The sequence below is a fragment of the Leuciscus leuciscus genome, assembly GCF_965113295.1.
Source record: "Leuciscus leuciscus genome assembly, chromosome: 3".
NCBI lineage: Eukaryota > Metazoa > Chordata > Actinopteri > Cypriniformes > Leuciscidae > Leuciscus > Leuciscus leuciscus.
In genome coordinates this window covers 55,214,172-55,226,019 of record NC_138727.1, presented here as the reverse complement: position 1 = coordinate 55,226,019, position 11,848 = coordinate 55,214,172, and the positions used below count along the sequence as shown (strand labels likewise).

The 11,848-nt window shown below is 41.3% G+C and overlaps 2 protein-coding genes across 2 annotated transcripts in view; one reads left to right on the top strand and one right to left on the bottom strand.

The window, feature by feature from the left end:
• LOC309493775 (uncharacterized protein) overlaps window positions 1–11,848 on the bottom strand; it is a 111,553-nt gene that overhangs the window by 31,601 nt on the left and 68,104 nt on the right. The window lies entirely within an intron of this gene.
• Window positions 1–11,848, top strand: part of LOC309493637 (uncharacterized protein) — a 186,651-nt gene that overhangs the window by 133,496 nt on the left and 41,307 nt on the right. The window contains exons 6-9 of the mRNA XM_082162791.1: window positions 1–141; window positions 226–282; window positions 2,029–2,412; window positions 2,497–2,553. The exon at window positions 1–141 is cut by the window's left edge and continues 234 nt beyond it. Of these exons, the coding sequence (XP_082018917.1) occupies window positions 1–141; window positions 226–282; window positions 2,029–2,412; window positions 2,497–2,553 (639 nt within the window). The remainder of the gene's footprint in view (window positions 142–225; window positions 283–2,028; window positions 2,413–2,496; window positions 2,554–11,848) is intronic.

Below are 11,848 nucleotides of genomic sequence, written 5' to 3'. Positions count from 1 at the left end.
GAGATGTCTGCGGTTACGCTTACAGTTACTGCTGCATGTTCAGGTCTTTTCCCATTAAAGTCAAAGCCTGTCCAGGCAATTATTATGTCTATGAGCTGGTTAGTCCAACTGGTTTCTACTACTGTTCAGCATACTGTGCAGGTAATTATATTCACATGAGCTCTTTCTGCACATTCATGATATTTGTGTCTCTGTTCATTAATCACTATTCATCCAAACTTTCAGACACTGGCAGCATTAACACCAGCTCTACAACTGTCACACCAGTGACCATCTCACCTGGTAATGTTACACACTGTGTCTCTATTGGCTTATTTTCTGAATGTTTTCTAATGTATGTAGGCTACAGATCAGGGCTGCACTTCACAAAAGCATCACAAACCTAAGTTGATCGTAGAACAACTGACACAATGGTCTCTATGATCAACTTAGGCTTACGATGCTTTTAGGAAACGCCGCTCTGTATCATTGGATAGATGTGTGTGTGTGTGTGTCAGAAGAATGAAATATTTACTGCATCACTGTAATTAAATAAAAACGTCAGTTGTTGTTACCAATACTTTACTGTAGAAAATACAGTAGCAACATATTGTTGCCTCCAGTTGATTTGTTAATCCATACAGTGATTTCTCAGGGTCATTATTGTATGTCTTGCTCATGTGTCAGCGTTATTTAAATACATGTTTATTTTATAATAAACCACAAAGCTTCCCAGCAAACAGAGTTTAGATACAAGAACGTTCTCCAAATATTCAGTGTTGGTTCTGGGAACATAAAAAATATACATTTATACATTAATCAAATGTCCAAAATGTTATTTAAAGGTTAGTGTGATGTTCCTGAAACATTCTCTCAATCATCTTTCAAAAGAGTAATAAGAACACAAACTACAACTTTCTTCAGACACAGCCTTAGATGAACTGAAGATAAAGACATTAACTCTCTGAAGATCTGAAGATTAAACAACTCCACAAGCAGCATTACCAGCTTCACTTATTACTAACCAGACTGACTTTATTTCTGTCAGACGTCTACAGAAGATCTTATTGAGAATTAACAGAGGTTTAGATGTTGATGAATGATTGTTTCATTTGACCTCACCATTGCTCACACATCTCTCATTCATCAACTCTGTACGGATGAGCATGGCCTGTTATGATTGGCCGGATTAAAAACACATCTAATGGGATAATCTTTTTTTCTTCCATCCTTTTATTTTGGGTTAAAAAAAACAACCCAAAATATTTACAGAGAAATTCAGGGTGATTTACAAATATGTGACAATTTGCAAATGCAGGAAATGTAAAATTATTTAAAAAAATTGTGACCACGTTTTGCATTTGGGAATACAATTCTGTGCATATCAATTAGGTTATGCATTTGGGAATTGTATTTTGTAAATATTTATATTGAGACTATACCTTTGTACTGGTGTTTTCATAATGTGTTTATAAGATATATATTTAATTTATAATATAACATGTGACCCTGGACCACAAAACCAGTCTTATGGGTACATTTTTTTTTAAATTGAGATTTATACATCACATGAAAGCTGAATAAATAAGCTTTTCATTGATGTATGTTTTTTTTTTTTAGGATAGGACAATATTTGGTCGAGATACAACTATTTTAAAATCTGGAATCTGAGGGTGCAAAAAAATAGAAACATTGAGAAAATCACCTTTAAAGTTGTCCATTTCTGTTGGCGATTTTGCTGCATCCACTCACAAAAATACATTTTTGATATATTTAAGGTAGGAAATTTACAATATATCTTCATGGAACATGATCTTTACTTAATATCCTAATGATTTTTGCCATAAAATAAAAATCGATCATTTTGACCCATACAATGTATTGTTGTCTATTGCCACAAATACACCCGTGCGACTTATGACTGGTTTTGTGATCCAGGGTCACATACTGTATATGTATAATACAGTATATATAATGTGTTTTCATGAACATATTTATATTTAAACTATGACTTCATATTGGTGTTTTCATAAGTTTATCTCTCTGTAGACCCCTGCTACAACTACACTGTGCTGGACAATCCATGGAGATCCATCAATAATACTTATACATCAAACTCCTACAACTGTGACAGGTCTGTCTCCTGGAGCGGCTGGTATCGTCTCTTCATTAACAACACTAGCGCTCATATCCCAGACACGTGTGTTGCTCAGTCCAGCTGTGGCACTGATATCCAACTGTGGATACGTGGTGGACACCCAACAGTAACAGATGGAGTCGTCACTCGAGATGTCTGCGGTTACTGGAGCAGTTACTATGACAGTTACTGCTGCATGTCCGGGTCTTTTCCCATTAAAGTCAAAGCCTGTCCAGGCAATTATTATGTCTATGAGCTGGTTAGTCCAACTCTCTGTGATTCAGCATACTGTGCAGGTAATTATATTCACATGAGCTCTTTCTACACACTCATGATATTTGTGTCTCTGTTCATTAATCACTATTCATCCAAACTTTCAGACACTGGCAGCATTAACACCAGCTCTACAACTGTCACACCAGTGACCATCTCACCTGGTAATGTTACACACTGTGTCTCTATTGGCTTATTTTCTGAATATTTTCGAATGTATGTAGGCTACAGATCAGGGCTGCATTTCCCAAAATCATCCTAAGCCTAAGTTTATTGTAGATCTGTGCTTGTGTCAGAAGAATAAAATACTTACTCTACCAGTAAAATACATTGTAAAAAAATAAATGAAAAAAACTGACGAAAAAAAACAGTAACACCCAACAGTAACAGATGCAGTCGTCACTCGAGATGTCTGTGGTAATGATGGGAGTTACTGCTGCTATTACGGGTATTTTCCCATTAAAGTCAAAGCCTGTCCAGGCAATTATTATGTCTATGAGCTGGTTAGTCCAACTCTCTGCAGTCTTGGATATTGTGCAAGTAATTATTATTATTATAATATTCACATGAGCTCTTTCTACACACTCATGATATTTGTGTCTCCATGTCTGTCTATATTTAAAGATGAAGAATGTGTTTGTGTTCTGATTGTTTCGGGAATATCTGCATTGTTAGGGTTAGGGTTAGTAGGCATACGACACATACAACAACAGCAACATGGAGGGGTTTGCAATACAGATGTTGTCTTATTTAACAACATGGAAATGTGTATCCGACACGCTGGACTACTGCGTCTTCTGTGGCAGCGGCAGAACCGGAGATTTAGATAAATTTGCTGTTCACATCAGCTAATTCTGATCGGATTTCAATCATATATGCACAAAAATCAGATTTGGACTGACAGTCTGAGCGTAGCCTTAGAAACGCTTTGAACATCATAAAAAATCAGAGGAGAAAAGCCCCGTCCCGCACGTTGACGGGATGGGTGACATGTTTGTAATAGTGGAAAACAGGGGTGGTTTCTAACTGTGTTTTTGAGACTGTCTTTCACTCTAAAAAGAGATGTGTTAAAAATGACACTTGGATTATTTTGAACCCCAAAAAGCTACGGACTGCAGCTTAAAGTAAAAAAGTAATATTCAGAGATTTTATTAAGTTAATAAAGTTAAATATTACTGTAATATTTACTAAGCCAAATAATTATTTTTTAGATACTACTCAAAAAGACCCCACCAGCACCGGTACAACAGTCCCACCAGAGACGACCTCAGCTGGTAATGTAGTCTGATGTTTCCTCTGTTGGATTGTGTTTTGTCTGAATGATTGTGGATCTCTAGAAATGAACATGTGTATGAGTGTGTTTGTGTATCTTGATACAGATGATCAGAGGTGGACTGAGTTCTTATATCTACATGAGCTCTTTTTAGTGTGTGTTTACTTCATTAGTATTCATCAGTCATCTTTTTTTTTTCAGCTGTTATCACTCTAAAAAGTTTAACTATGATTTACTCAATTTTTTTGGTGAAACATTTTTACACTCAAAAAAATTGAGTAAATTTTAAAGCTGTGAAACCAATGAAATATACTGTATGAATTGAGTAAATGCAAGTAAAAAGATTAAATCTGTAAAAAAGTAAATCTGAGTAACTGCATCTGGTACATTAACAAATAAAATTGAGTAGAAATAATTTAACATTTAAAAAACAATATTTATGAGTAATATTAACTGTTTTTATTTATGAGTAATATATATATATATATTTTTTTTTATTTCCTCTAAACCTTTGTAAAATAAAATTCCATGCAACCACCAGTATACATGACATTGGCCTTTATTGTCGATGAGCAATACAGCAAATTATACACAGTTTTAACATGTAGCCTATACAATATTGCCTACATTTAAACTCATTTAACAAACATTTTAGAAGTAAAAATGAAACATTTAAACATTCAGGTAGCCTAATTCAAGTGTAATCAACCAGTCTGTTAACCAATTTCCACCGGATCAGCGCTGGTTCTCGTGCCGGAGACGGACTCGTGCTCTGCGGGTTAACTTCGAACTTCAGACCGCCGTCCTGCGTTTCACTCACAGCCGAAAGATACTGCGCAGGACTGACTCCATAACCTGCCAATAAACAAACAGTGCGCAGTTCTGAGGACATTTTAGCATCCAAATTAAAGGGATACTTCAGCATTTAGCATTAAGCTTTGTATCAGTAGAAAACCTAAAGTATTTTCGAATTACCGTGCTTCCCTCACTCATATCCCCGTGAGACGAGAGATTTATGTATTTTTTGTCTGGAAAAAAATCCTCTGATGACGCAAAAATCATAATTTTGCGTCATAGGAGGATTTTTTGGCCAGCGGCTAGAGACTACAGCCAGTAGGAGGGGCCGTCCCGCATGTTTTCAACCCGCCCACAGGGAGTGGGATCTCACTCACAGAATGTACAAATAGTGTCAGCCATCTTTTTTTGGAAGCTAAGCTAACAGGCTCTTGTTCTGTGGAGAATGATGAGTAGTAGGGTTTACCATCCTCTTTTTCCCGGACATGTCCGGCCGTCGAGATCGTCCAAAATGTCCAGCATTCGGCTTTTGCTTTCTACGGTCGCCATTCATTGTTTACATGCACTCCTTTTGTTTCAATCTAACTGAATTCATTCCGATTGGTGAATCTGTTTGACCCATTTTAAATACACATTCATCTTTCTAGAGGTGAAGTCTCCTTTTAATTATATTCATTATCATTAGGAATAAAGTCGTGTGTTTTCTGCAAAGCGTTTCAATCACGCAAAAAGACAGGCGCGACTCTCGTTTAGGTGTCGAATTACGCCTCTATGTTGTTTTGCATTAAATAAAATGATTTAAAGCACAGTAATGATTTTATAGATAAAATAAAACATACACAAACCTGAATTTCCCACAGAGGAAATACACCAATTCTGCGACGCTGAGAAGAGAATAACTGTTCTGGACTGGAGAGAGTTCACACAGCCCGTGCTCACTCAACCGTTGAGTTGTCACGTCAGAGGGTGGGGGAGGGGTGCATTGTTTTAATTGAGTAAACTTAATCAATTTCTTAAAGCTACACTGTGTAATTTTTTAAGTTGATTCTTAGCAAAAAACACTTTGTTCTTTCAAAATTATATGTGCACATCAATGTGTAATTACTTCTACCAACTAATCAAGTATTCTCGTGAGCGTAGAATCTGCCATTTAGAATACATACGAGTGAGTCGCTCGAATGGAGGAAGCCATGTTGCGCCTCCATCTTGAAAATACATTAGCCAAAGAGGGACATACCTGGAAATTCAAGCTTCGCCCTTCGCGTTTTTACACTCAGGGGCACCGTGATGAATGCGAGGGGGAGATTCCTCGCGACTGCCGGTAGATTTGAAATAATACAGCCACCGTAGGAGTTAAAACGCCCTCGGAATGGGAGGGGCTAGAAAGTAATATTCAGTCGGTAGTCATATACAATTTCACCGCTAGATGGGAGAAAATCAGTGTAGCTTTAAGAGTGTGTTAAATATTAATAATTTTAATTTGAGTTAAGTAATATTTTTGTGTCTTGAAACAGATCAGTTTAATTCTCCATTCTCAAAATTTTTTATTGAAATTTCACAAATATATTAAGTGTATAATAAATAAATAATTGGTTAGTCAAATTCTAAATTATTTTATTGAAAAAAAAATAATATAACTGTACATTTGAGATAAAATTAACTGTTGGATTTTTAGTAAATTATTTTAGTATGTTTAACTCAAACAGTCAAGTAAACGATATTCAGAGTTTTTTTTTTTTTTAAGTTAAAGTCCCTGTAAAGTCAAAATTAAGTATGTGTTCTGAGTTTGTCACACCACAGAAAAATTCGTTATTAGCCACCCAGCCAAATTTGAATGAAAAAAAAAAAGCCGGCAAGTACATAAAATAAGCTATCAAAATCTTGAAAAAATGAGCAGGAGTCTCTGCTCTCAAACGCTGGGGGCGTGTCCGCTGGCTGCGCTGAAACCACGCCCACTCGCTACAGCCGGAATGGATGCTCCTTTACAAAGCCATACATGTTCGACCCTGGACTACCTACTATAATTATAACATAAGCACACAAGGCAACAACTTACACTCATTGGTCGGCAGGCACTGCCAACGATGGCACCAGTTGTCGGCGCGACGGGATGATAAAGGGCGAGGCGGGAGATAGTCGGCTCGGCCCCATTCACCAGTAACAGTGGATTATCAGTGAATCCCAGTTGTCTCCGACGAAAGTTTATAAAACTATCCCGTGTAAAATGATCACTACAGAGGCAGGTTTTGGCGGTGATCCTCAGCTCTCCATCAAGGTGGCACTTCACAAAATTAATCCACCTCTTGTTGATGTGATACGTTAGTTTTTCGGAAATTTAAATAAGGACACTGATCTGTTTTGTACGTGATCGCATCCAGGTTATATGCATTTCCGTGATGAGGCATAGCTAGCTAGCAAACTGTAGGCTGTAGTAACCATAGATATCATATAAACTCGGGATCGGCAAACTGATGTGAATATGCTCTATTTATATTGTTAGGGGAGGGGACAGCGTCAGGGGCTTCAGTGCGTCATCAAGTAGGGGCGTGTCCAGGAGCTCAGGGGCTTCAGTACGTCATCGAGCCCCCGTTTTAGCCCCGCCCAAAAAATCCGGAATACAGCAATGGTGAAAAACTGTTTAACGGTCTAACTCCACAATTCAGTACTTCACAGTTCACAGTCTTTGTAATATGTTTTAGCAAAACATTTCTAACATTTCTAATGTGTTTAGAATTTTTTTTTAGAATTGCCTTTACAGGGACTTTAATAAAGTTAAATATTACTGTAATATTTACTAAGCCACATAATTATTTTTTAGATACTACTCATAACCCCACCACCACCGGTACAACAGTCCCACCAGAGACGACCTCAGCTGGTAATGTAGTCTGATGTTTCCCCTGTTGCATTGTGTTTTGTCTGAATGTTTGTGGATCTCTAGAAATGAACATGTGTATGAGTGTGTTTGTGTATCTAGATTCAGATGATCAGAGGTGGACAGAGTTCTTATATCTGCATGAGCTCTTTTTAGTGTGTGTTTAATTCAATAGTATTCATCAGTCATTATTTTTTTTAGCTGTTATCACTCTAAAAAATGTAACTATGATTTACTCAATTTTTTGGGTGAAACATTTTTACACTCAAAAAAATTTAGTAAATTTGAAAGCTGTGAAATCGTCTCGGGTTACGACTGTAACCCTTGTTCCCTGAGGAGGGAACGAGACACTGCGTCATTGAAAACGACACTTTGGGGACGCTCCCCTAGCGTGCGCCTCTGAAGTATGAATGAAACTAATCCAATCCTGATCAATCCTGATCATGACGTAACGTGACGGCATAACCGGATACATAAAAGTGATGCTGGCACATACACACATTAGCCTCGCGATGAAGCAAGCCGCTCCTAGGCATCGAGGGCTGTGGCAAGACGACGCAGTGTCTCGTTCCCTCCTCAGGGAACAAGGGTTACAGTCGTAACCCGAGACGTTCCCTTTCGTTAGGGAACTCGCACTGCGTCGTTGAAAACGACACTTTGGGGAACGAATGCCCACTAGGCCACGCACCGAAAAAGGCCTGCCCTAGAGTGAAACTGATCTAAGGCACTCAGCTAGGACTAGAGCATACGTGCGCCAGGCGTACAAGAGAGGTGCAGACTATAAAACCTGAAAAAATGTGTGAGGTAGCCCAACCGGCTGCCTCACAGATCTCCTGGAGGGGCACTCCCGAGAGGAGGGCTCTAGAGGACACCATGCCTCTAGTAGAATGAGCCCTTACGGTCAAAGGTGAAGGCAAATTGCGCACCTTGTAGGCCTACTTATGGTTTGTTTAACCGGGAGCCCCTTATTAGGTGATCCAAAACACACACTACAGTAAGTCCGACCTCCCCCAAGAAGAGGACCTCTCAAGGTAATACTCGAAACTCTGACTGGCAGAGCAAGGAACCTCTTCTCTTCTGCCGACACATGTGGTGGAGGATGAAATGCTTGCAGGACCATGGACCTAGCCATGTTAAATTGCACTTAAGGCACATAGCTGGGTCTTGGATGCAGGATGGCCTTAATTCCGCCGGGGCAAACCCCAAGCAAGCTGGCGTTAATGCCAGGGCTTGGAGATCTCCCAGTCTCTTATAAGAAGCAGCTAAGAGAAAGGCTATCTAGAACGTGAGGTCCTAGGCAAAGCCGACTGAAGGGATTCGAAGGGAGCCAGGGATAGCCCTTCGAGAACCACCGCCAGGTACCAGGAAGGAACCCTGGACCTGACTGTCAGTCTCATCCTCCATGTACCATGACCAGTTGGTGCCTCCCCAAAGGCCCAACATTCAGTGGTGCATGGAACGCCGCAATGGCAGCCACGTACACTTTACGTGTGGACGGGGAGAAATTCGTAGAGAAACGATCTTGAAGAAACTCCAGAACTGAAGCCACTGGGCAGTTAGCTGGACCTAACTCATGTTCTCTACACCAAGTGGAAAAACATTCCATTTGAGGCCATATAATCTCCTAGTAGACGGAGCCCTAGAGATAAGTATGGTTTCGACCACCCCAGATGATAGACAGCATCTAGGTACTGAGCCCCCTTAAAGGCCAGACCCATAATTTCCACAGCTCCGGGCGAGGATGGAATATAGTGCCCTCCGCCTGAGACAACAGATCCCTCCTCAGAGGAATCTGCCATGGCGGAGCTATCAGGAGTGAAATTAAGTCCAAAAACCATACTCGGGGCTACCAGAAGAAGACTGATGCCCTCCTGACGGACCCTCTCCAGGACTCCCAGATCTGTACCATGGCATCCAACCCCAGCGGGGCTGGATGAGTGAGGGAGAACCAAAGTGGACAGTGGGACGTCCCTTGAGACGCAAACAGATCCACTTCCATTGGTCCAAACCTCTGCCATATCAGCTCCACCACCTCTGGATGGAGTCTCCATTCCCCGGGCCTCAGCCCCTGCCTCAACAGGATGTCTGCTCCCTGATTCTGAACCCCCAGGACATTTATTGCTCTTATAGATAATATTTTCCCTTGGGACCATAAAATAATCTGATGCGCCAATCTGGATAGAGGGTGCGATCTGAGTCCCCCTTGTCGGTTCAGATACGCTACTACTGATGTATTGTCCGAACGTATCAAGATGTGGTAACCTTTGATGTCTGGGAGGAAGCTCCTCAGAGCCCTGTTTCCGATGTGCGGACGTGAACACTGCCTGGCCGCAAGCCTTTTGGGCGGGCACTACAGCGTGCATTCACTGAAAACCGATGCGCCCCGAAGCGCACTTGACGCTGGATACAAACATCGATTCCCTGAGGGCTCCGTGGAGGAGCGATTCTCGCTCGTCCCTCCACGGGGGGACAGCCATCTTCGTCTCGTTTTCGATACCCGGAGGACCGGCAGGGAAAACAATTTTCGACGTTCGCTGCTCATCATTTTGATTCCTCAGAATTAAATGCAACCAAAAACACTGGATAAGTGAAACACGGTCTGGATGGTAGGCTGAATTAAAATATCTACCTTTTTAAAGTCAGATAATATATTCCATCATTTCAATTCCATCATTTTAATTCCATAAAATTAAATGCAGCCATAATCACCAGACAATACTGTTTTAATATTTATTTATACGGTCTCGTAATCTACACGCTGCCTCGGCAAACACGAGATTCGAACCGTTACAATATATTTGGCTTTCATCCCACGGAATTTTGCACGCGCGCCCGAGATATTTTTCAATGAACACTGCCAGCACCCTCAGGAGCTGATTGTGAATGCCTCGCACCCAAACAGTATTATTTCACAGATCGCGTGTGTCCCTTTTATTGCAGACTCGTAATCCACGCGCTGCCTCGGCAAACGCGAGATTCGAGTCGTTCACAATATATTTGGCTTTCAAAAAAAAAACGGGCGCGAGGCTGAAACACCCGAAACGCATGGCTGTGTGCGTCGAGATATTTCTCAATGAACACAGCCAGCACCCTCAGGAGCTGACTGTGCATGCCTCGCACCCACACAAAATCTTATTGCTACTATAGATTCTGTATTGCAATGCAGTGGGACAATTCTTATTTTTGGGTTACAAACAACACCAGCGAGTGTGACTCATGTTCCTCGCTCCTGATGCTGAGCACATCCACTTTCTCAGAAGCAGATAGCTCGAGCATCGGGCACTCGTCACGGGCAGAAGAAGCCGCATCGCAGGCTTCTGCGTCGTGAGCGAGCGTTATAGAATCTGCGGATGATGAACGAGAAAGTGCCTCGGCAGTCTCGTTCTTATCCGCAAGATCCTTCTGCGATCCCCATGATCTAAGCCGCCGCGCCGCCTCAACGGACGCGGGACCCGAACCGCGGGGATCGCGAGCCTGGCCATTATCAGAAAAAATAGCCATGCGGGAGCGCAGCACTCTAATCGGGAGTGCTTCACAGTGTTCACAGGTGCAGCCCCCCCGAGATCTGCCTGTGCGTGCTGCGAACAGTGTAAACACAACTGATGCGTGTCCCCACCTGTGAGAAATCTAGGACAGGGGGGCACACACTAGTGTATCTTTCACTCGCCATAATATAGAGGTTTTTTCAACAGACAAACAACACCAAATAAGACAGACAGTTTCACAGAGAACGCTTGCTGAAGAGCGAAAGCTAATGTGTGTGTGTGCCAGCGTCACTTTTATGTATCCGGTTATGCTGTCACATGTTATGTCATGACGCAACACCAATCAGGATTGGATTAGTTTCATTCATACTTCAGAGGCGCACGCTAAGGGAGCGTTCCCCAAAGTGTTTTCAACGACGCAGTGCGAGTTCCCTAACGAAAGGAAACAATGAAATATATATTGAGTAAATGCAAGTAAAAAGATTCTTTACTAAATTCTTTACTTAAAGGTCCCATATTATGCAAAATTCACTTTTGCATGCTGTTTGGACATAAATGTGTGTTGGCAGTGTGTGTACACAACCACCCAATAGTGATAAAAACTCCTTTTTTATTAATCCCCATAAATCATCAGCAGTGTCTCCCAACGACCTGTTTTCAGAATGCTGTTTTAGTGACGTCACTAAGCACAGGCCCCGCCCACGAGTGTTGACAGACACTGCCGTTTTAACATAGACCCGCCCTGATCGAGTTCACTGCTGCTGCACTGACGAGAATGTCTCCCAAGCGTTGTAAGTGTTGTGTGGCTGGATGTATTAATCCTCATAGCTCTCTCTCTATTTACTCCCGAAATCTGAGGCAGCCGCTGAAGACGAGGTGAAATTATTTTGTTTTTAAAGAAAATGCTCCCTCATCTCTACCGAAATTCGTTTATGTAAGCCTACTTGCGCACTTCTTATAACTTACTGTGTTTACTCAGCTCTTACGGTGATTTTCTGAAGTAAAACTGACGCTTCATCTTTTGTGTTATG